The sequence below is a fragment of the Lissotriton helveticus genome, chromosome 3_1 (assembly GCF_964261635.1).
Source record: "Lissotriton helveticus chromosome 3_1, aLisHel1.1, whole genome shotgun sequence".
Classification (NCBI taxonomy): domain Eukaryota; kingdom Metazoa; phylum Chordata; class Amphibia; order Caudata; family Salamandridae; genus Lissotriton; species Lissotriton helveticus.
In genome coordinates this window covers 1,315,785,376-1,315,810,838 of record NC_136061.1, presented here as the reverse complement: position 1 = coordinate 1,315,810,838, position 25,463 = coordinate 1,315,785,376, and the positions used below count along the sequence as shown (strand labels likewise).

The following is a 25,463-nucleotide window of genomic DNA, read 5'->3' as shown; positions in this document are numbered from 1 at the left end:
CCAGAGGGCGGTGGGGCTGGACGGGCTGGGTGGTTGACCGGGACAGAGCGGGGCTCAGGCTGCTCTTCCCACCGCCCAGGACAGCGCTTCCTCCGCAGTGTCCATCCGAGAGAGGAGCCCATATGGCGGGAGTACCTGGGTGGCAGAGCTGAGCCATGCTGACCCCCGGAACCGGCGGGGGGTGACGAGATCGGACCCAGCGGATGAGCGTGCTGCCCTGCCGGGTCGTGGTCGCCATCTTGGAGATCGGGGCCTTCTGGGCCCTGGTGTGAGTGGACAGTGTCGGTATCCTGCAGAGCCCCCCTGGAGGAGGGTAGTGGCTCACTGAGGGCCATGCTAGAGCAGCACAGGAACTGGGGACTTCGAGAACGGCATCGGAGGGCTGCATGCACGCTGTCGCTCTGCCCGATTGCCACCGGAGGCCTCCACAACGCGGACCCACCACGGATCGGGGAAGGCAGGGACTGCGGCATGGTCGAGAGCTACGGTGCCTGATTGAGCCCCCGAGCTCCATCACTGCAGACCTGATGCTGACGGCCCTTTCGTTGTCGAGAGGTGAGGCGGCTTAGCAAACTGTCGGAGGCTTGCGGGCGCGCCTGCCATTTTCTCTTAACGGACCGCAGCAACCCCGGAGAGGCGGACATCGCCGCTGCGCTGATCTCGCTGCCCTGATCCTATGGGGACTCTGGATACCTCCCGGGGCCCTGCAGGCAAGGTGGCGGGGGGGGCTAAGGCTGTCTCCTGAGGGGATCCTGCCTAGCTGGCTTCCCGCTCGCCCGCCGACAGTGAATAAGATATTGGTACAAGGCGGAATAGAGCCCGGCAGCACAGGCGAGGATAAAGGGAGTCCTGCAGCTCATCTTCGGGACAAAAAAAATGGCGTCCGCAAGCTTCCGTCTTTTTCGGAATGGGGGCGTGGTTTTGAGGTTCTGAGTGACAGACAACGTCACTGTCTAAAGAACAGCAAAACGTACGCCCCAAATCCGAAAAAGACGGGGCTAAATTGGAGTGACGCATCTCTCCTCCAATGGCTGGCTTCCGTTTAGGAAGCCAGCCAAAGGGGGAGAGACGGGCCAGGGAGGCGGGTTCTAAAGCCCTACTAAGAATCATTAAATCTCCTCCCCAGACTGCGCAAGCGCAGCCTTTAGGTCCTCGACCTAAAAATCACTAAGTAGTACACTCCTGTGTCAAGGTATTAACCTGCATGGAGCCTGCGAAGGGTCCTCGAATAACCTTTCATGTCACCTGAACGGCACTCCTGCAGCACAGATAGAGCCATTTTTTAGACAGCTTTCCAACGGCAGCTACGTTCTAATAAGTGACCACAGCTGTTGTGGCATGGTGCCAGGAAAAGCCTATCTCATGAGCGTTAGTTCCATGGTCACTTGCTGTATGCAAGTATTGTATCCAATCAGCAATCCAGACATGGAGGCGGCAATATGGCCTCGTTTGAATATCTCTTCTATTCGAATTGATACTTTAAGCAGAATGAAGTCTATTCTTTTACAGACAACTGTGCCTTTAACCTCGTCCAAAGAGACGTATGATCTGCAAATTGAAGGACAGCAGCAGAGATACATTCCCTATTATCAACAAATTGCCCCGTACATTTCGTAGAAATGTTAAGCCAAATTTTAAATATGTCTGATACCAGTGGCATCGCACATGTATTTAAGACAATTTTTTCGGGACTGTTAACACCCTTTGAAACAGTTCTGGGCATCTTTCCGAATTTTGTCCATTCTATCTTCGGCGGTCTGCCTCTACTTTTGGGACTCGTAGCAGGAATTTTATTTTTGATCCTTCTGCTCCGATATGGCAAGCCAAGCCACAGACAAGACTTCAGCAACGATGGGAGAAACGATCCTAGCTATACGCTACCGGGACCGCATCACTAAAGTCCTCGGATTAGCCCGGCTAAGAGATCTAAATATGACCTGGTTTCTTTCATTCAGACCAATCTGGCAAGATTGCATCTTACCTGTGCGTCGATGTCTGCTATGCGGAGAAGAATGCGTGTTGGACATCTGTCTTACACTACCATCAGCAGTACCAATGGATACAGATACCTTGCTAGGTCCGGTAACGACTCATGCATCGTGTTGTCCCCAGCGGCTACCTATTCTGATGATGGCATTCGTTGAGACTTCACCACTACGAGTAGGTGGCGGTAAAGTACGAGAGGAAAGCAGCACCAAACAGGTACAACCTTCTGTGAGCATTGCTGATCCTAACATCGATGATAGCAATCATTCTCACATATGCACAATCACAGCATTTTCGAACTTGGTCGAACTTTCACCTGATGTCGTAGACCAATTTTTTGCAAGCCTGTCTGAAATGATGTTCTCCCCTGAACAAAAAGAATAAGTTTTTAAAACAACGAGCACACAGCGTTCCCTGAACTCTGAATTCGGCCTTCAGTTTTGATAAACACAGCTACTGAAAACAATTGAAACTATTTTTTCCCTTGAGAGCGAAATTCTTTTTTTTTTCACTTCCAAAATATTTACCCTTTTTCTGGCACAAAGTACTCTGCTTAAAGTAGAACTATTCTCAGAGAACAGAGCTTCTATTTTAGGAACTCTAGAGACAATATTTTACCTCAGCCTCTAGCACATGTACAGCATTTGTATAAATATGTGATGGAATGGTCTCGACCTTCTTTTCTGTATTCAGAGCCATTTCATGTGTAATTTTCGCAATTCATTCAGTTGAGATATATATATATATATATATATATATATATATATGCATTTAACTGAATGATAACACTGCTTAAAAAGCGTACAGTACCAATACTCATTTTCGTGTATTTACCATATACCATTTCAAATGAGATTTATGTATTTTGGGGTGGGTTGTTAAACACACATGCATCGTTACGTTTAATATTGCTTAGTTTTTAGTAATGATGGATATTAATTCGTGGAGTGGGTGTTGTGTTTCTATCTAGGACCCTAATTTGATATTCCCGATTTATGCCCTTGAATGGCTATAATAAATAATATCCTTATAAAGGCATAAGAATCATATCCATATTTAGTAATGGCCCATGCAGTCCAAATACGGCAAGGCTACTCCCCTAGACTCCTAGAAAGTACAACGCGTTCTTTAAACAAATCAAACCTCCAGCAACCTGGGAATTCCCCATGCTTTTGTTTTGATTTGTCCTAGAACTCCTGCGAGCACTGAAAGAACGGCCAGTTCTTAGTGACATCTTTTATTGACGTCTTATGTCCAACCTTACGTCAAACCCGGCACCTTTCAGGTATAAATATACCAACAGTTGCCTTAAGCAAACACACGGTGGTTTGGAGCAGAGCGGCTATCTACTTGCCCGAGAGCCCAGCTGATGCGAGAGCCGACGGAAGCCGCCCCTCCCTTTTGACACACTGAGAAAGACGCTGTCTTTTTCTCCAGCCGAGAAAATCCAGCTCCGGTTTTTCCAGCCACCCTTGCGGGTTGCTGGGATATCGAGTCCTGAGAGAGAGATACCAGACCTCCTACATTCTATTACCAAGGTACGGAGCTGACTAAACCCTTGAGAGAATTCTTGATTCAGATTCCTTGGCAAAAACCAACTTAACTTAAACTACTACTTACTTACTCCTTCCCACGTATTAGGCTTAGGTCAGGTACACCGGGGTAGGTTTAGACTAGAAGCACCAGTTGAGTACGTTAGTCAATGTATTTATGTATGTATATATTTTATCCATTTTAAAGTATCATACGGCTAAGAAACCATATCAATTCTTTTACAGTATTATTTTATAATACTCCTTTTACTGTACGCACTTTACTTTATGTTAAGTATTGCAATTGTGGCAATTCATTTCTCTTGCATGAGAAAGAAGACTGCTCAATAAATAACACCTTTTATTGAAAACGCCCGTCTCTCTATTTCTCTGCACTCTGGTGAAACTAAGTATGCACGATTGACTGAGTAAAATAGCTGTCTATTGTTTTCACACGACTCTATAGATACACTCTTTATTCTGAGGGAGCAAAGTTGTCATGTTTATGGTTGTCAGAAGCTAATCCCTTCTTATCTATCCAGGGAAGTTAAACTCCTCCTTGTTTACTCGAGAAAGTTTCTAATGACCTCTGAGCTAGCTGGCAAAACTAATTAAGTCTAATATAGTCAGTAGAGACCTAGTCGACCTCAGTCCTACGTCTAAACTGCTGTTTATATTATTCCAATGCGCAGAGCCTATAGGGAATATAGGGACTACACTACAACACGAGGAGAGAAATTGGTTTTCCATCATCCGAAATGGAAGTAGGTGACATGGGCAAGTGGCTGCGCAGGTTCTACAAGATTAGGTAAGTTCTTTTCGAGTTACAGATTTTCAGGCACTTTGAAAATACAGCTGTCAGATTAGAGGCATGAGCCTCGAACGCAGTAATGTTATCCTATGGGAGAAACATACACTGAATAGGGTCACTTCCAAACGACTTACAGGACTGTTCTTCATGACTAAAGGTAAGTAGGGGCCAAGGTCCTTAGAACCACCAGCAGTTTCAGGTTACCTGCCCTGCGGTGTCCGGGGGCAGACGTGCTGTTTGCCAGGGTAGCCTTAAATGCTATGCTGAATTCTATGGAGAAACTTGTAAGCAGACAAATGCAGCAAATGGGGCCTTGGGGACAAGTCTGTCAGAACCCAAAGGGGGGCTCGGATCTTGAGGGTCTCTGGGGCAAAGGTGCACCATCTGTAGGCTCGAACTTGGGCTGTGGGTGCAGAGGTGTTTTGCGTGGTGGGTCGCTGGCGATAAGGGCTCTCACTTTTGGAGTCGACCTGGAGATGGGGGCAAAACAGGATAGCAGGGTCACTCTCAGTGATGCTGGCGTCCTTGTTAGTAGGTCATTATTGGCGGTGTTGGTTTCCGGGCTAGACACTGAACAAGCCTTGGTTGCTGCAAGGAGACAGGTATTCCGGGTAATGGTTGTAGGGCGGGTCCTGGCATCTCAAAACCTGGTGGAGATGGCCAATTGCCCCTGGGGTCAATACACCCACTATATGAGCACTTCATGTGGGGAGTGTGTATAATCATGTCCCAGAGTTTCTAATGCCACCAAAAACAAGATGGTGGGATCCTTCTTCGAGGAAAAAAATCAAGCAGCCCAACTTAGGTGTGTGACTAGCCTTGTGGTGCAACACACCTACTTGCATAGCTAATTTCATGCCTGACTAGGCCCCAAATGGGTCTCAGGGCATGGGGTGGCATCACCCAGATCTGGGGGAAGCCAGGGTAACATATCCAAGGCAGCAGAGGCTTTGAAGCCCCTGCCCTTGATATGCTAAGTAACTAGATATGCCGCTGGAGGAGGTGTGAACACGTTCCTCTGTAGCAGGCATTGTGTCCGGCCTCTGAGAGCTTGGGCCATCACCTACAGGGGGTCAGAAACGTGTCTGTGGTGGCAGGCTGGACGAGACCAGTCAGCCAGCACACTAGACAGTGATAGGTTTTTCAAGGGGCACCTCCAAGGTACCCTCTGGGGGCTTGTCATAATAGATCTTGTACTGGCATCAGTACTTATTTATTAAGACATGGTGTTTGATAGCAAACACCACAGGTTCTAGTGAAGCCATCATGTGGCTGGGGAACTTGTAATGACCAGTGCCCAGTACATGCACTTTTCGATGGCTTTCCAGTACACTTGTACCATCTAGTAATTGAACTAGACAGCACAGGGGAATACCTGCTCATGCCGGTATGCCCTCACATGTAATATAATGCACCCGACCTTAGGACTGCAAGGCCTGCTGTAGGGGTGACTTACATATATTACATGCAATGACTTTGGCATGGCACACAGCGAGTATGCCATGCTGCGTTTTCATTCATGGTTTGCACCATTGCATGCAGCCTGCACTGGAAGGCATCATGCAATGTGTATGGGGGTCCCTTAGGGACTCTCTCTGGTACCCATGTCCTAGGTACCAGGGTACCACTTTCTAGGGACTTACAGAGGTGCCAACTGTGTGGCAATTAGACCTTTTTACCTTGTTTTCGGGAAAGAGCCCTGGCACTGGTTAGCAGGGACCCAGTAAACATAAGTCGAAAAACATCAGTACCAGTAGCAACAAGTGGGGGTGATCATGACAAAAAAGGGCACTTTCCTACACAGGGCATAGGGTCTATTCCTCTAGAAATCTCATGTATTATGTAATGGACACAGAACATTATTTACTACAAAGACAAAGCTTAAGTTCAAAGGAGGTCATTGTACTTTCATAATATGCATGGAATGATATTTTGTAAGCCCTATTTGCTGATATAAATAGTTATTACATTAGTTAATGCCAATAAATGTCTCTGCCAAGTAACAAGTACAGGAATGCTGCATTACCTTAACAAGTGTAGGTTAATTATATTCAAAACACACAACAGAGCAGACAAGGTCTGGAGAAAGTGTGTAGCTGAAATGGCGAATATGCACCTGTGGATGCGTGTGCGAACATGTGCCGTTGAAACCATTGGCTAGAAAAAATCCCATCAGACCACCCTTCTGGTGGAATTTGCGTCATGTGGGATGTTCACTGATCATTCCATGTCACAACCGACCATATAGTGCCGATGTAAAACTGGATGTCAGAAGTCTAGCCATGATATCCATCATGAAGTGGTATTTTCTAAAGTGCAGTGCTCAAGTGACAGTGATGAAAATGAAATTAAAATTGACTACGCAGGCGCTGTATGGCATTCAAAGCGCAATCTGTGTGTCAAAGGATAAAACCACGCCTAGTAGTAAGACTACCTCTTTGCGCTGTGCAGGTCGGTCGACATGTTTCAGCCTATGGGACATTGCCCGGGCTTTCTTCAGGACCATGAATAGAGAAGCTACTGCAACTATGAGTGATGTGTGAAGTGAAAACACAACAAAGGATATACTCAAAAAAGGTTACATATCTACCAGGAAACATCACATTTGTATGCCCACTGGAAGGAGAGAAGGAAATCTTCTTCCCAGCTTTGTGTGGGTGAAGACCTCACCTCACCCGGCGACCGCTCGGGAGTATGAGGCCCCGCTCTGTCCGTCGGTGCCTCCCAGGATTCAATCCTGGGAGGCACCGACAGACAGAGCGGGGCCTCATATTCCCGAGCGGTCGCCGGGTGAGGTGAGGTCTTCACCCACACAAAGCTGGGAAGAAGATTTCCTTCTCTCCTTCCAGTGGGCATACAAATGTGATGTTTCCTGGTAGATATGTAACCTTTTTTGAGTATATCCTTTGTTGTGTTTTCACTTCACACATCACTCATAGTTGCAGTAGCTTCTCTATTCATGGTCCTGAAGAAAGCCCGGGCAATGTCCCATAGGCTGAAACATGTCGACCGACCTGCACAGCGCAAAGAGGTAGTCTTACTACTAGGCGTGGTTTTATCCTTTGACACACAGATTGCGCTTTGAATGCCATACAGCGCCTGCGTAGTCAATTTTAATTTCATTTTCATCACTGTCACTTGAGCACTGCACTTTAGCAAATACCACTTCATGATGGATATCATGGCTAGACTTCTGACATCCAGTTTTACATCGGCACTATATGGTCGGTTGTGACATGGAATGATCAGTGAACATCCCACATGACGCAAATTCCACCAGAAGGGTGGTCTGATGGGATTTTTTCTAGCCAATGGTTTCAACGGCACATGTTCGCACACGCATCCACAGGTGCATATTCGCCATTTCAGCTACACACTTTCTCCAGACCTTGTCTGCTCTGTTGTGTGTTTTGCATTCTAGAGTAGGGGAGCGAGCAGAGAGGTCAGTAAATATTCCCCTGGACCCTCCAATACATGTTTTGTTTTTTGGTTAATTATATTCTCCAATTTCTATTTACAAAAACTAACTCTTGCTGACCTAGTTAGTTTTTCTGGATGCATCCATAGTGCCAAAAGAGAAGTGTATAGCGACCTGAATCTCAAGTTCAACAAAGGTAAAAACAATATGTGCGCATCTTCGTTGTACATTAATTAGACCAACTTTAAATCAGCACTTTAGTGACCTCTGTAGTGCAGTTACTGCAGAAATTCTCTGACGGAAACAGGTTGCTTCATGTTACCAATAAAATAAATGTGGTACTCATGCTGACATCACTTCTCACCTTACTTATCAGCCAGTTGAATACTAAGACATGTCCAAAATCTCAAAAAACATATTTGGAAAATAATGCTTTTTTGAAGAAATAAGAAATTTGATACTCACCACTTTAGCAGGGGTTTTCGGCTTCTGTTGAAGAGCCTTTTTAGCTTTTGCAGCAGCAGCATGTGCCTGGTGGATTCGCTCTAAAGACACATACATATTGTCAGTCAAAATACTTTATTCGGCTAATTAAAAACCATAAAAATTCACACAATGAAATCTAATAAAAACATTATAAATATATACATATTTAAAAAATCTTACTCTAGATCATCAAAGATGCTCCATAGACACCAAGATAAAATCATTAACAATCAATACAGCGTAGGAATCAAAAGTGCACATAGTCAGAGGAGCTGTTTTTTCTTTCCCTGACAGCCTCAACTAAAAAGCTGGTGATGTTAAAACATTCCTATGAGTTATTCAGCATCTGTAAATATTTTAATGCAGTTCTTACTTGCACGAAGCCTTTGTCTTTTAGTAACGGAAATGGAAAACGTTTATGGATACAAAGGAAATAGTCACAAAAGATCATAAAATGCAAAGAATCTTGAGGGGAGAAATTGTCATAAGACCAGGGGCCCAAATCTTTCACCTTACTTCGCCCCTTAGGTTCCAACAGCACAGAATGTAACAATTTAAATCTGAACCCTGGTAAAAAGGAATGCAGTGATATGGGTTTGTTGTTTTAATCAATAAGGTTCTATCCGTAAAGTTGTTTTCAATAGTATATAGGCCCGTACTGTAGGTTTCAGGAGCTCTCTGGTCTCTCTCTGCCTGCCTCAAAGACAAGTAGCGTTCTTTAACCCAAGACAGGTTCTCTCTGACCACCTCCTTAGGAAAGTCAAATAAGGAAGAACGCCCTAACCTCTCTGCTATGCTTGTAATATAGCCGTTTACACATAATGGTACTGCTTTATAAATGGTTCTGATCAAAGTAAAGGAACTTCCACATCACAGGGATTAACAATTAAGCATCCTGGTGGCTTAGGAATTTGCGGAGGGCCAACTCCGCCCATACGACCGACTCATAGTGGACCACGGCCTCCCACCAGGACAATTTCTGACGCATCGCCAACTCATTGACTGCTTCCGCCCACACAGCGATCTAACAGCAGGCGAACCTGCGACGCTCCCATCCTATACATGGGTTGCGGCAGACACCTTGTCACTTGGCTTTATATGTCTATCAGGGAACTCACACACACACCTTTACTCACTCTGAGGGCAACGTGGGAGGACGAGTTCGGACGTCCATTGCATGACCGGGAATGGGACAGGGCGCTGGAATTCCCTAAGAAAGTCTCACGGAACGCTAGGTTCAAAATTATACAATTTTATATCCTACACCGGGCCTATCAATCCCCAGCACGCCTACAGCGTTTCTTTCCCGACACTCAGTTCTTATGCCCCCGCTGTCAATCTCCAGACGCGCACTTTTTGCACATGTTCTGGAGTTGCCCAACCCTTCAGGCCTACTGGTCGGCCCTTCTTGACTCAATTTCCACCCTCACTGGCCTCGCAGACCTACGCTTGTGGGAGGCAGTGGCGATAGGAACCTTCCGTAGGCCAAAGACACATAAGGTGCAGGTCAGATATGCAGCACTATCCCTGCTTTTGGCCAAATGGAACATAGCCATGCACTGTGGAGAAGTGTGGCTCACCGGTTTGAGGAGGCAGACCCTGATGCAGAGGTCAGATCCGGGACCAGGGTTCAATTCCCGACGCGGCAGGGTCTTGAGCTCATAATGTTCACGGACTCGATAATTCTCGCCTCAGTGCCTACTCGAATCGTGGGTTCACACTCTGCAACTCTGGGCAATAGCTTGCTTATTCTCCACTACGGCCCCACCGCGATGGGATGCCTGGTCTTCACCTTGGGGATGCCCAGTAGCGGTAATCTCGCAGGGAAAGACAAGGACGGGTTCCCAAAGCAAGCGCCTTGAGACCTTACGGTGATAAGGCGCTATATAAGAGCATATGATTTACGATTTATTTTACTGGCGGGCAGCTACCGGACCTTCCTTTGAGACATGGGTGGGTGCGGTGAAAAAATGGGCTAAGGCAGAGGAAGACGCGCTGCGGGAGGAGGAGGCACGGGGTCAGCGCAAGCGTCCCATATCCTTGGAATGGGCCACATTGTCCCACCAATTCAAGCTAGCCCACCAGCGCGACACCCCGAATGCCTCGCAGCGTGCCGTGGCGTCCCAGACAGCACCAACTCCTCTTTAGTATGCATATGACTTCCTCCCCCCGCCTTCATCACACTCCGTCACCCCCCGCTGCCCGCCCCACGTCCCTCCTCTCTTTCCTAGCTCCCCCCTGGTCTCCCCCAAGTGTTCCCCCCCGTTCTCACGTTGCATCAGTCATTAGCGGCCTCATGTCCCTAATCCGTAGATCCACAGATTATAGTGTACACCCCATTGGCATGACTGCAATGTTGCATCATCTCTAACTGCTAATGATGTATCGTGAAAGTTTTTTCATTTGCTATAAAAGTTAATAAAAACGATTAAAAAAAAAAATCATGGTGGCTTAGGAATCAAAATTAGCATAGTACCACTTTCTTTTTTTAAACTAACCCAATATATCTTCAACACTTTCTTTTAAACCCAATCCTGAAAAATAATTGTATGGCAGTCTGGATAACTCAAACCCCTAAAAAGGTTTGATCATCTGCCCTCTACAGCACTATAACTACAATGTACTTAAATGAGGCTGGAAGAAAATGCAGAACTGTCTGCTGACCAAAATCTCTTCAATCTTGAAGCAAGATAAATTGGTGTATGCCATAAAAGGCAAACTCTGTAACTTCACCAAATATAATTAGCACAAGGCTATTATATACCAGTGGAATTTAATTTATTATGTTTTCACCGTGTGTGAGATTACTTTTCACTGACTGAATAGAAAGTACAGTAATACCCTTGGTGAGCAAAGTCAAATTATCATAGGCTATATGCTTCTGCTGCTACCGTATATACATTTTTCAGCACACAAGTGTCTTTACAATTTTAGATAGAGCAGTGATCTGCCCAAATAACACATTCCGAAGCATACAAACGAAGATATCTCCAACATTTAAAATTAGAGAATGTTAGAAAAGTAACCTATCTCCATCCATGGAAGACACTGCCATATTTAAAAGAAAACCTTACAGAATATATCCTAGTATTTGGGTTTGCATCTGCCTTTAATACTGTAGGACAAGTCCCCCGGATAGTGGAATAGACTTTACAAACCGTCGGATGTAGCTACCTAAACTCATATAACATTAAATCAGTATTCAGCACAACCAACTAAGTTCAGGACAACGGTTAAAATCTTACATAGTGAGAGCTTATAGGTTCCCAATATCGACTGTCTCCAAGACATTCATCAATTGGAAGCCGCCATACTGGCAATGTTAAAAGCACACTGCTTTGAAAGGAAAGATTGAACATGCTCTACAATCTATTAAACAGTGTTTCTCCTTGGCAAAGACAGGCAAAACAAAACCACAATCTCAAAGCTACTTGAAATCTTTAAAACACAAAAAAATATTCCTTCATTGAACTCCCTATGTCACTGGCTGGCCTTCACCTCTTGTTTCACACAGCAGAGTAACAACTGGCATACAGTCTAATCCACTATTAACCTTAAGCAGTACTTACCAAGGTAGCCACTAGAGGCACAACTGAAAATCTTTCTTAAACATTTATTTTACTTATGTCTTTGTATTTATTTACATAGACCTTTCTCCGACCCAACATGTGGCAGACAAATGTTTACTTTGTAATATAGAATATTCCCACACTTCTGAAAACGTTTTAGTACCGTTACTGCAAAACACTATAAGTTACAGTAAAGTTTGACAACACTGTATACAAAACTATTTAAGAAGGTAATCTATGAAAGAAATTTGTCACAAGGAACAAGCCAACTTAAGTAGGTACATACCAAACTCTTCCTCTGTGCGATCTCTATGCAAATAGATCCACAACTTGCGGCCAATGTCATATTTCACACATGGATCCTTCTCGTAATGTAGACGGTCAAGAGCGCCACTAACTACAGTGTTCACCTGAAATGATCAAATGTATTTAAAATGTTCAGTTTAAAACAAACCTTTCATTTACAGACATATATAAAATGAAATACAAATATGGAAAGACATTAAAGATAGTATCCAGTGATCAAGAAGAACTTAGATTTGTTGCAAAAAAGGATTGTTTTTCACCCAGTAAGCATCTGTTCTTGCCATGAAGTGCTGTAGATTCACATGCTTTGCATACTCCTGCCATATAGCACTGTGTCAGGATGTGTGAAAGTTGCTTTTCTTTGAAGAAGTCTTTTGAGTCACAATGTAAGGTGACTCATCTTTTGTTAATAGTGAGCATGGGCATCGACTCCAATGTTGAATTGTTTTTCCGCGAGAGGGTGAGTTTGGAGTGTAAATAAGTAAGGAGATGTCCATGCATATAAAATTATAGATAAGAACTGCGTCGACCATAGGTGTCCGCGGAGGAGTGTGCGCCGATGTGAATCTACAGCCCTACAAGTTAAGATGCATACAGGGTAAGTAACATAATCCGTGTCAGAATCAGAGCTTCCAACCCATTTGAGGCATGTGTGGTGTCACGATTCGTTCCCTGTTGTCTTGTACCCACCACCAAGGGGCCGCATAGTGGGACTTTCCAGTGTTCTATTAAGCTTCCAGACCCTCTCCTGCATGCATATCCTGACTTTCAGCCATTTGGATACTATTTGGGACTTGGCATCCATTCCCAAACCGCGCCGGGTTTTGTAAAAGCCAGCCTGCTTATACTTGAAGCAAGCCTGCTCATGTTTGGATCTCCAGTACCTAGAATTCCTTCCTCACTGCTTCGTCTCCACCCCTGCGAGCCAAGGATGGATGGAGGAAATCAGTTCACTTGTGGCTGGCTGCTGCTAGCCTGCTCACATCTGCTGCATGTGATTACACTGATCTCTTTTAAGCCCCAGCTCCCTTCAGGCCAGGTTTGCTCATTGTAGCTGTGTTCCGGTGAGAACAATCTTTGTTTACTGAGCTTTTGAAATTCCTCGATTCCTGAGCTTTAGGTAATCCTTGTTCCTTAGCTTCAACTATTTCTTGTTCCTGATTTGCCCTCTTAGCAGTGCTCTCTTGACTCCTTGTTCCCTGAGCTGCAGCTATTTCCTGTTTCCTTCAACTAGCACTGCCTGCAGTGCTACCTTGACTCCCGACCTATAGTAATTTCCTGTTCCTGCAGTGCTACCTTGGCTCTTGAGCTTTTGCTCAATTCTTGTTTCTTCTCCAGCACACCCTTCAGTGCTACTGTGTTTTCTTGCCTTCTGATTCAATACTATTCTAGTATATCCTTGTAGCCTCCCCTTCTGTATATCCTTTTCCAGTCCCTGCTTTTCTTCCCATTTCTTTGGTTCCAGTTCCTAGTTTACTGTCTTTCTATTCCTGCTGTCTTGCTTCTATTACCTTGTATGGTTGTTACTTGCTTTCTGCCAAGTGTGTCCTGTGATTTCCTATTAAGCACTCCTCCTTGCTAGCTCCTTGTCTATTGTGCTTGTGTTTAGTTCTACCCCCTTGCTGTTACTGCCTTGCGTGTTCCTGTTTGATCGCCAGGATCCATGGGCACAGCTGACTACCTAGGTGGATTTTCTTGTTCACTGAGAGTATTGTCTTTGAGTTACAAATATAACATCACAATAGGCATCCACTCCACAGACCATGCCTTTGCACACGTATCCAAATGTGGGTATTTGCAGGCAGTATCTGTAACAGCAATTGTGGGTGAGGAACTTACTGAGCTTCAGTCTTACAGCGTGGAGCTCCCGAGTGCTTTACTCACATCCCTTTCTTGTTAACGTTGTTTTATATATATGTCTTGCACGTCCGTCCTGGGTGTAGTTATTCTGAATGCTAAATCCCCTCATGAGTGCCTGTCCTTTCTGAGTCTTAGCCATCTTGTTCCTTTGTACAGGCTTCCCCTTTGGATCGCTTTTCTCCTCTGACTTCCTGTATGATCCTGGGCAGCTCTGTACTCCTCTCTCTGTGTGTGTTTTCTTCCCCGTTCCCAGTCCTTGCCCAAGTCCCTGAATGTGTTCCCGACATAGTCCAGGACAGTCCCGGACATGTGCCTGTAGATACACATGTTTAGGATTGACTGTATAGCAGTGACCTCCAAAATCAGTGGCTAACCAGTGGATGTTGCAGTTGCTTGAAAAAGTGAATGTAGCACTGCATGTCCTACATTAGCTTGTTCCCATGCTAGAGCATCCACACGTGGTAAATGTGTGTGGTGAAGACCATGAAGATGCTGTACAAATTTCAACTTTGGGAATGTTGTCTAAGAAGGCCATGGATGCCCCGATTTTACGAGTAGTGTGTGCTCTAAAGGTAAAGAAAAAGTTATTTTTGCCTTGAGATAACATGTCTGGATACATTTAACAATCCATCTGGTAATAGCTGATTTTGAAATGGGTTTCCCATTGTGAGGGGAGCAAACGCAACAAAGAGTTGTTTTGCGAAAATCTTTTGTCCGGTTGATATATACATTAATGTTCTTTTGAAATCTAGTGAATTAAGAGCCCTTTCTGCCACAGAATCTGGTTGAGGAAAGAAAACAGATAGTTCACCCGAATGGTTAATGTGGAAAGGAGACACTACCTTTGGGAGGTATTTTGGGTTGGTACGTAGAACCACCCTATCCATATGAAGTTGGAAGAATGTTTCTTCTAAAGTTAGTGCCTGGAGCTTACAGACACACCTTTTTGAAGTGATGGCAATTAAGAAAGCAACGTTTCAAGAAAGAAACTGGAGGGGGTAATTCTGTAACTGTTCAAAGGGTGGACCCAATAGTCATGTTAGAACAATATTGAGATTCCACGCAGGTTCAGGTGGGACCTTGGGTGGTATTACTCTTTTAAGGCCTTCTATGAAAGGCGAAATGATTGGCACTTTGAACAATGATAAGTGTTGCCTGTTTTGAAGATAGCAGTCACTGCCGTCAGATGCAGACGTATGGAAGTGTAAGCAACGCCTGAACGTTGTAAATGCAAGAGTTAACAAATAATGTTTTGGACAGATGCATTGAGTGGATCAATTTATTTATTGCGCTTTAAAACATTTGAACACCACTGCACAACATAGAGCAATTGCATCATCGCGGCTGGTTGAATTATAGCCAGTGCATATTAACAGTCAAGAACAAAAAAAAACCCTGCCCTCCTTTCCCTCCCAACAAGGCAAGACATCCCCTTATCGTTGTTGGAGTGGTTTTGGCACTCAACAGCATCTAGGGCCTGGGAGTAAAAGCACAAGCGCGCATGAATACACAATCCTGTAAATGAAACAGGAAAAATCAAGAATAAGCATTGTGTGCAGCAGTCCCTTTACAATTATAAAAATTGCAATGACCCCATTGACAGCGATAAAAGACAATACCCCTCAATCGGCACTGAATTCATCACCCCCTCCAGCTCGCCGGATTCCTTCCCAACTAAGTATTGCTGGTATAAACCCCAGAAGTCTTTAGGGCGACACTGCAGGGGAAGAAGATCGTTGTACGCATCAGATTGTGTATTGCAGTATAGCATGTCCGAGTTCCAACCATGGATAAGTGGTGTGGGACCCTTGGCCTATCGCATTGTGACCCTGAGCTTGGCTAAACGTAGTCTCATAGCAACCAGTTTCCTCCAATCTGCCTGAATATCTGTCATATCCCAGTAGCACAACTTTAGGGCTGGGCGTTAGGCGTAGTCCCACAATCTTGCTCAGCACCGAGAATACTTTCTCTCAAAAGGCAAAAGTCTTAGGGCAGGCCTACGCCACATGCCGAAATCCAGCGTCAGGCTCCGCACATCTATCACATTTAGCATTCTCCCTCATCCCATATCGCACTAGCCTGTGGGGGGTGTGATACACTCTATTGAGATATTTAAAATGAATCAGTCGGTGCCTACCGTTCAGTGACACCCTCTTCGTAGCCTCGCAGCAATATACTCAGCACCTGTCATCTATAACCATTTATAGGTCGCCTTGCCACTCAATCCTGGCTCTTTGGGTATGAAATTTCCGTGGCTCCTGGGTCCAGGAAAATAGAACTGTGATGAGTTTCGCCAGTGTTTTAGCTTTAATAATATAAGAGAGAACTCCATCAGTTCCTGCATGTCCTCCACCCAGCAGCTGATGCCATGCATGTGGAACTCTAATATATTGAAACTTATCCAAGGGCGAGGACCCCTGCAAGCCTGCCGTGTAGTCCTCCCAACCTCGCAGTTCTCTATCCTGGTAGAAAACGCCCACCGTACGAATACCTGTATGTGTCACGGCTTTGAGGACTGCCCCCTCTCCACATGTCCGGAGCAAACTGCACCAGTCCAAAGGCATGAGCGGGGAGTACATGAGTGCTCCCGATTGTAAGTCTAGTAGTCCGCACCATGCATGTGTTGTGAAATGCAGTGATTCAATTACCTCGTGTCTGCGGACTGGAGGCGTAAAGGGAATCTGTGGAAGTGTCAAAAGGCCAGCTGCGGTCTGCTCCAGGCTCAAATGCGGCAGATCGTGAGGGTCATGTAACAAGTTGAACACATGAGAAGCCTTTGCAACCCTATAGTAAAGTTCAAAGTCCGATGCCCCCAAGCCTCCGCTGCGTAGGGGAGTGTCAGTGTGTCCCATTTGACTCTCAGCTGTTTCCCTGCCCAGGCCAGCCTAATCAATAATTTGGGAAGAACCCCAAAGAGAGAGCGCAGGAGTGTGATAGGGATATTCAGAAATAGGAAGAGGAACCTAGGCAAAATAACCATCTTCATTAAGGAAATGCGGCCTATCAGTGAAAGAGGTAATTTAATCCACCTGTTGATGGCAGCCTCTAACTTAGAAATAGCCTTTCCATAGTTCTCTGCTATGACAACCGCTGAGTCAACATGTATTTGTACCCCCAGCGAACGGATTGGGACTGTAGTCCACTGCATGGAGAAGTCTAATGCATCTGGGACAGTTACTGAAGTAAAAGGAAACACTGGCGACTTGGACCAATTAATATGAAGTCCTGACATACTCCCAAATTGAACCACCTCTGCCAGGACTAGATTGAGGTTTTGCCCTGTATCCCGAACATATAACATATATCGTCTGTGTAGGCAGGTATTATTAACGATATCCCGGGAACCCCAGTTCCGAGTGATTTTCATGCAACGCGCAAGCAAGGGGCTAAGCAACCAGGGCTTATAGAAGCGGGGACAATGGGCAGCCCTGCCTAGTCCCTCTGGTTAGGAATGAAGGAGCCGTGACTTCCCTGCCAAGCTAGACCCGTGCAGTGGTTTATGCATACAAGGTCATCACCAACTAAAGGAAGATATCTCCCACTCCTATTCTCTGCAAGACACACTTCATGAAGGTCCATTCTACAGAATGAAAAGCCTTCTCAGCATCCAAAAATACCGCTGCTGCTTTGATCCCCGGGTTTAGCCTCTGAATGGTGCCGAATATAGTACATAAGTTAGAAGTAAGGCTGCGCCATGGGACAAACCCCGACGGTTCTGGGCGAACCACTATTGGAAGCAGTGGGGTCAGTCGATTTGCTAGAATTTTGGCGTATATCTTGGTGTCTACATTCACGAGAGACATGGTCTGTACGAGGAGCAGGCCTCAGCTGGCTTCCCAGGTTTCAGCAGCATAATGATCAAAGCTTCTTTCATGGAGGGAGGCATAATGCCAACATGGGCCATATGTTCATACAGGTCTTGTAGAAGGAGACAGTGAGGCCATCCTTGCTGGGAGCACTTCCGAGTCGCATGGAATTGATAGCCGCCATAACCTCTCATGGTGTTAAGGGGGGACATGAGATACTCTCTATGTACGTTAAATAACCAGGCAATTTGGATGTGTTCCAAATAATCACGTATAGCATCAACAACCGGGGGGGGGGGGCTGTGTACTGTACAATTGCGATTAGTATCTATGGAAGCTATTTGCTATGTCTTGACTGCTGTGCAGTGGCTGACCACCCTCATCAAGTATTTTGGAAATAGTGCCCACTTTACGCTTGGGCTGCATCAGTGCTGCTAACATGGCCCAAGGCGGTCTCCATCTCCATATATCCTGGCCGTGGCATACTTGCCCAGGTATTTAACGTCCCTGTCAACTGTGTCCTGGAACTCCTCTAGGGCAGCCTTAATGTCGTCCAACATATTGATGTCACTTGTCTCCTGAAACTTTTGTTCTAGCGATTAAATGCCCTGCTCTAGTTTGGTCAGATGGCTCCTTAGCGATCAGAGCACACTTGAATGTTTAGCCCTGACCATACCCCGGATATACACTTTAAAGGACTTCCTGATAGTAGAGAAGCAATTCACTGATCCCATATTTGTCTTGAAGTATGATTCTATGCCAGTGGAGATTTCTGTTACAAATACAGGATCAAGAAGGGAATAGGGAGGGGACCTCCAAAGAAAAGCAGGGGCCTTTCTTGCTGGAGAGGGCAAATCTAGTTGCAGCAGGTAGTGGTCGGGAGAGTGCGCGGGTGAAGAAAGCGCTTGTGAATTCTGCTCTCCCGGCCGATAAACTGCTGTGATGGATAGTTTCCTCCTTAGCAGCCAGTTCCAAAGGGACTGCGCTTCCAATGACAGAGTCCTCGATCGAGTTTCCCCCTGCTTGTTCAGGTAGTACATCGTGGTGGTATTGTCGGTTTGTACTAGGATAGAACTCGCATGAATCGAAGGAAGGAACGCTTTGAGAGCCAGATGAAACGCCCTGAGCTCTAGCATGTTGATATGGTACAACTGCTCTTTCGAGGACCATAGGCCTTGCATCTGAAGAGAGCCCATGTGGGCTCCCCATCCTGTTAGAGACACGTCTGTGATCAGAGTCTGAGATGGAGGAGCTTGATGGAACGGAACTCCTACTTCCAGATTGCCTCTGTTCATTCACCACGGAATTGACGCTCTGGCAGCCTTCGATAGACAGACCTTGTCTACCCAGCGCGATGACCGCTGATCCCACTGGTCCTCCTGATCCTGCTGTAGAGGACGCATTTTTAATCTGGCATTGGGCACCAGAAAAATGCATGATGCCATTGATCCGAGCACAGATGCTATCTGACGCACTGACGACGAGTCGTTTTTGAGAATTCTTCTGCAATTTTGGATGAGGGATAACTGTCTCTCCTCCGAAGGAAACACTTTTCCTTGCTCGGAGTCTATTCGTGCTCCCAAGTAACGGATCGTTTGAGTGGGTTGTTGCGTCGACTTTTGATAGTTCACCTGTAGCCCCAGCTCTTGACAGAGCCGTAGGCACTGTTGGAAATGGTTCCCTACTCTTTGTGGAGTTGGTCCCTTGAACAACCAATCGTCTAGATAAGGGTAGACGAAGAAGCCTCTGCGCCTCCGAGCAGCTGCTACCACGGCCATGCACTTTGTGAACACCCGGGGAGCTGATTTTAGCCCGAAGGGCAGCACTTTGAATTGATAATGGGATGTTCCGACGACAAATCTCAAATATTGCTGGTAATGTTGATTTATCAGTATATGAACATGGGCATCCTGCAGATCCATTGAACACATCCAATCTCATTCGCAAAAGTGAGGATATATTTGGTGGAGAGCCAGCATGCGAAATCTCTCTCTGTTGATGGTTTTGTTGAGTGCTCTTAGATCTAAAATGGGTCTGTACTCCGACTTCTGACCTTTTTTCTTCACCAGGAAGTATGTGGAATACACTCCTCGACCCCTTTGCGACCTTGGGACCTTCTCCAATGGCTGATCTTTGGAGAAGGATGCCCACTTCCCTCTGCAGCATGCTGATCTGAAAGTTTGATGGTGGAACCGGAGGGATTGAGGTAGGACGATGTCGGAAACGTAGAGAGTACCCATTTCGAATCGTGGTCAGCACCCCTTGGTCTTTCGTGATTTTTAGACACTCTTGTACATGATTTGCCACATTTCCTCCCACTGGAGCGGTGCACGGCACTGGAGGAAGCAGACACTCATTTGTTTGCTGGAGGTTTGTTGGAGGTGGAGGACTGACGGTTCCCTCCTCTCCCCCTGTTAGATCGTCGATTTTGGTTCTGGTTCTTTTGCCAATGAGGGGTTTGAACCCTCTGTTGGAACGATCAGCGGTCAGTGTTGCGGTAGCGACTACGGAACTCTTTCTTTTTCTCTAACCCTACCGCCTTCAGAGTGTCCAGCTCAATCTTCATCCAAGCCTTCTCCTCGTCGGTGTGCGGCCCAAACAGCGATGACCTGGAAAATGGAAGATTGACGATTCGGGATTGCGCATCTGGCTTCAGAGCTGTTAGACAGAGCAATGAGGATCTTCTGGCACAAATTCCATGTGCGTACGAATGTGCAGAGAGCATAGCCCCATCCGCCGCCACACTTATTACTTGGTTCGCCACCAAGCTGCCTTTTTGCAAGACTTCCTCGAAGTCCTTCCGGTCCTCTTTGGGTAACTTCTCAGAGAACCGCTGCAGTGAATCCCATAATGCTCTATCGTACCGTCCGAATAGAGCTGAGCACTTGAGACCTTTAACATGGATGAGGAGGTACCACATACTTTCCTACCCCATGAGTCCTGCATCTTGCGCTCCTTGTCCGGAGGGACTGTGGACGAGGAGACAACCAAATGTGTTTTTCTAGCTGCAGCCACAATCACTGAATCCGCTTTTGGGTCCAACTTTAAGAATTCAGGATCCTCTACCGACAGGCGATATTTTTTGAGGATTCTCGCCGGAGCCGTCTTGAGGGTGGCCGGCGTGAGAAAAATGTCCATTACTGGTTTTAGCAAGCCCGGCACCAGAGGAAGTAATGGGCGAGAGGACGCCTTCTGATTCAGAGTTTCAAAGATGATTGAAGAAGTACTCTGTTGGACAGGCATGGGGATGTTTAGTTTGGAAGCCCCCCCTGGCCAGAACGTCCTGAAAGGTGCTTACGTCGAGGATATCTCCGGTGGGCTATCCGTGAGCGTGGGTGAATAGTCTCTCTTTAAGGAGTACGTTGAGGAGGTAGAAGGAGTCGGGGACCTGTTCCTTCTCGTTTCACTGCGAGATCTTGATCTCCTCCTAGGGGCTGGTACTGGGGAGCGAGTCCTCGCTCTTCCTTTTGGAGGTGACAGCTCTGCGGCCTGAGCTAGCCGAGCCAGGGGAGACCTGTGAGCCGGGCTGGATACTGTTCTCGGCTCCATAGTATGAGTATGATCCGCCCAATGATGCAGGGGTTGCAACCATCTGGGGGAGAGATTAACTGAAGCAGGCTTTTGTGTTCTAACAGGTAAACGTGATGGAGATTTCCTCCCTCCTGACAAGCTTCTGCAGCCTGATGAGAATCTTAATGAGACCCCTGGCTGCTTGAGGATGAGATCACCACCTCCGGAGTACGAGGCCTGGAGATAGACCGGTGTGAACCTGCTCTCAACGTCGATCAGTGAGACGGAGAGAGGCTTGCTGGGGCTGACACAGACAGCGGCCTCTGTCTCGACGTTGCAGGTGAAGACGATCTTTGCTTCGACGTCGATCTGGAATGCATGTGCCCCAGCGTTGACTATCTGGACTGAGACCTGCATCTCGAAGTCGACCCCGATCTTCTATCCTTCGACGGAGTACTGCGCCTCAAAGTTGACTGCTGCGCCAACGGAGGACTGCGTCTCGACGTCGATATTCTTTTCGCTGACGAAGACTCCTGCCTCGAAGTCGACCGTGCTCTTTTCGACGGAGGACTGTGCCTCGACGTCGACTGATGCTTTGACGGAGACCCCTGTCTCGATGTCGATCTTGGTCATTTCGAAGGAGGGCTGCGCCTCGACGTCAAACTACTGCGCATGGACGGAGGGCTGTGCCTCGACGTCGAGCGTCTTTCCTTCGACGTAGACTGGTGCTTCGACGTCGATCTGCTTTCCTTCGACGGCAGGCTGCGTCTCAACGTCGAGCTTCTTCCTTCGACGGAGGACTGCGTCTCGACGTCGACAATGGAACCGACGGAGACTGGTGCCTCGACGTCGAGGGTCTTGCTGACATCGACGGAGGGCCCTGCATCGACGTCATTATGTCCGACGATCTTGTGCTCTTAACGGCGATCTACGCAGAGACCTCGAAGAAGTTGACTTACGTCTCGGCGTCGATGATCGGTGTCTTGACGTCGACCGACGGTGAATAGTCGACGACGGAGGGTCTTCTCTCGACGCCAGACACTGATCCAACGCCGACAGGGACTTGGCATTGGATGTTGAAGAGCGGTGCTCCTGCGCCCGGTCCCTCGACGACTATCCCGACGCCGAAGGGGAACATACCGGGACCTTGCTCCTCGACGTCGAACGTGCCCTTTTCTTCGACTTCGTAGGAGACCTACCTCTTTCTGAGAGGCCATAGATCCTGATTCTCTCCCTGTCTTTAAGAGTTCTTTTAGGCAGCTTCGTGCAGTGTGGACATGAGGAAGGAGAGTGGTAATCAGGCAGACAGAGAATACACACCTCATGTGTGTCTGTCTTGGCCTTCTTGCCACAGGCAGGGCAGGGGTCGAATAAAGAAGGCATTTTTTACAAGAAAAATTCCCTTCTGTCACAAAAAAATGGGTAAACCTGCACTCAAATGCCAAAAGAAGTCGAGTGAAGCAAAGAAAACCCCCAAAAATCAGAGAATTTTTGACTGAAAAGCCAGAAAGTAGAGAGCGGTGACTCCAGGGTTCTGACAGAAGGAGCCGGAAAGAACAACTGACCCAACTGTCACCCCTGATGCATAATGGGTAGCTAGGGGTTGTGAGAAGTTGGCCTGATATATGATGCTCACTAGTTCTAGTGATCACCTTGTATCAGTCCAAACAATCCTTATGGTGATTGGTTGTAAGTCAACCTTATAGACCAGCTATCCTAATGGTAGCATGGACAAAGCTGTCTTAGGCTAAACTCTTTTGGCATGTGAAGCCAGCTGTTTTACCACAATATAACCCCTTGAATACCAGATGAAAGGACACCACACAGGTTGTTATGAAAAGAAACAGTATATTTATTAATAACAAACACCTCTGAACTCTTTATGAGGTCAGAGGGCTAAGCACATGACAATCTCTTAGGAAAAATACGATAAGTTGCACAAAATTACAATGGTGCCCTAGGGGCACGGCAAACCATATACTAAGTAAATGGTATAAGGAAATCGATAGAAGGAATGGAGCTGTCCAGAGGCTGTAGGATCGTTGGGACCACGCTACCCTAACTTTAGGTAAGTAATAGGAGGCCCACGGAACGCGTGTGCAGAGTGTGAACTCACACGCGAGATGCGTAACAACGTCTATGGACAGTACAGTTAAAAAAAAAAGGTAAGTACGGACAATCCTGACTAGTTAGGACTAAAACGACTGTGGAACTGGACACTAGGAGAGTCAATCTACCCTTGAGCACCGAAATGCTCTTGTTACCTCACCCACGGGCTGCGAGTGCATAGGTGCAAAGTCGTGTCGGGTTCCGGCGTTGAAGTCTATGGAGCCTGGTAGAAAAGATGCTGCAGGCGACCAGGAGGAAGATGTCCGGTGTGATCCAAGGGTGGATCAGATATGCTGAAGACCTGAAAGCAGAGGGGACAATGTTCAAAGTCACTAGCCAGTGACTGCAGTGGAACCAGGAAGGAACCAGATGTCGTCGTCGCGATCAGGTGAAGAGTGGACGCTTGACTCTGTAGCCACGTGGACCAGGAGGCGTCTTCGACGACCAGGATGGAGGCACGAGCTGTCCCACGCAGGATCTCGCTGTCGGCGGTGTCTGTTCCGGATTCGGCGTCAACAGGCCTTGGCAAAGGCAACCCATGCGGTGAGTGAAAAAGGCGTCTAGTGCGGACTAGGAGAGTCCGGGGTACTCCTCTTTTGGAAGGGAGCAAGGGCCAGTCTGGAGCAACCAGACCAGCAGTGTTGTTTTCAAAGTTCGTCGTCTGGGAGGCCACTAGCCAGTCGGCAAGTGACCAGACAACGTGTCGAGCAGCAAACAAGCAGAAGGGCCCCACGCAGATCTCGTGGAAGCTGGAGGGCTGATCTTTGGTGCAGGGGCTGCTCGGGGCTGGGGCTTCTCAATCCCCAAAGCACTTGGTCGAGTTTACCTCGGGAGTCGTGCTGGAAGCGAAGTGCAGTTTTCTCCAAGATGGCCGGTCCCACGTGTCTCGTCGCACCCATGGATCTCAGCTGTGCTGCAGATGTGAGTTGAGGTCGGAGAGGTCTGGGAATCCGGGTCTCGTCGGGCTCTGAAGTCTGGATCCCCAAGGGAAGACGACAAAGTGAAGCTGCTGGACGCTTGATGGTGCCTGCAGTTGCAGGGTGGACACTCCTTGCCCACATTGGAGATTTCTTCAGTCTTCTGTGGAGCAGAACGTCGAAGTCCAGAGTTTCTTCTTGTAAAAGTTGTTCAGGATAATCTAATTTGGAATGGGACCAGCTCCTACCTTTATTCTGCTAAAGGGGGCTGTACTACGACTAGGTCCCTCCTATGGGTGGGACCAGGAAGGGGGGTGGTTACACCCCCTATCCTTTGTCCGGTTTCGCGCCAGAGCTGGGGCAGGGATGCCCCAGCAACTGGTTTGAACCGGTGTATGCACAGGACACCTTGTGTGCCCCAGGCATGTCTCATTCCTTTCAGGCCTGTCCTACCCAATACACAAAATCCTGTCTGTGGTGGTGCTAGCACCACCCAAGGCAGGAAACCCTTTGTCCAAGCCTCCCTCGCTGGAAGGACTCCCAGCAGCAGGAGGTCAGACTTGTGTCTGTGGTGGCAGCATCCATTTTGTGCTGCCAAGGCTCGAGTTAACTTTAACCGGGGTTCACAGTTACATACATGTCGTGTCCCTCTAGAAGGGTGGAATGCTACCCCCGTCGCCAGAATTGGCGAGGGGGTAGTATTCCAATTCGTATGACACCTTACTCAACATGTTTTGATAATGTTATACCAGAGTGAGCATTCAACCGCGAGGATTATAATGCACTTAAGAGTATATGGTATAGCGTTATCATGTAACAGCTATTAGGACTTGGTTCCGCAAGCTGCAGACGGGCTCAGCTCATGCCAGAGCACCATCTCACATAATTCCAAGCACTCTGCCTTCAGGATTGATAAGGCCTGCCATAGGAGTGACTGATAGGAGTATATGTGTCCATTTTAAGGTTAGATATAGGTATACTATATCTACAGCAAAGGGTGATTACACCACCTTGCCCCAGCTGCCGTGCAGCCAGTTGTGTCTGTTTGGATGGCCAGCCAGGGGTGGCATAATACATGCTTCAGCCCCAGGTAGCCCCTGGGTACACCTATGCCCTGGGTACCTAAGGTACACTGTACAGGGACTGATAAGGT

General features: G+C 47.0%; 1 protein-coding gene across 3 annotated transcripts in view; it reads right to left on the bottom strand.

The window, feature by feature from the left end:
* NFRKB (nuclear factor related to kappaB binding protein) overlaps positions 1 to 25,463 on the bottom strand; it is a 1,053,863-nt gene that overhangs the window by 535,176 nt on the left and 493,224 nt on the right. For all 3 annotated transcript variants that reach the window (XM_078681973.1, XM_078681971.1, XM_078681974.1), the window contains exons 18-19: positions 12,089 to 12,212; positions 8,213 to 8,292 (exon numbers count right to left, since the gene is read on the bottom strand). In XM_078681973.1, coding sequence (XP_078538099.1) covers positions 8,213 to 8,292; positions 12,089 to 12,212 — 204 coding nt within the window. The remainder of the gene's footprint in view (positions 1 to 8,212; positions 8,293 to 12,088; positions 12,213 to 25,463) is intronic.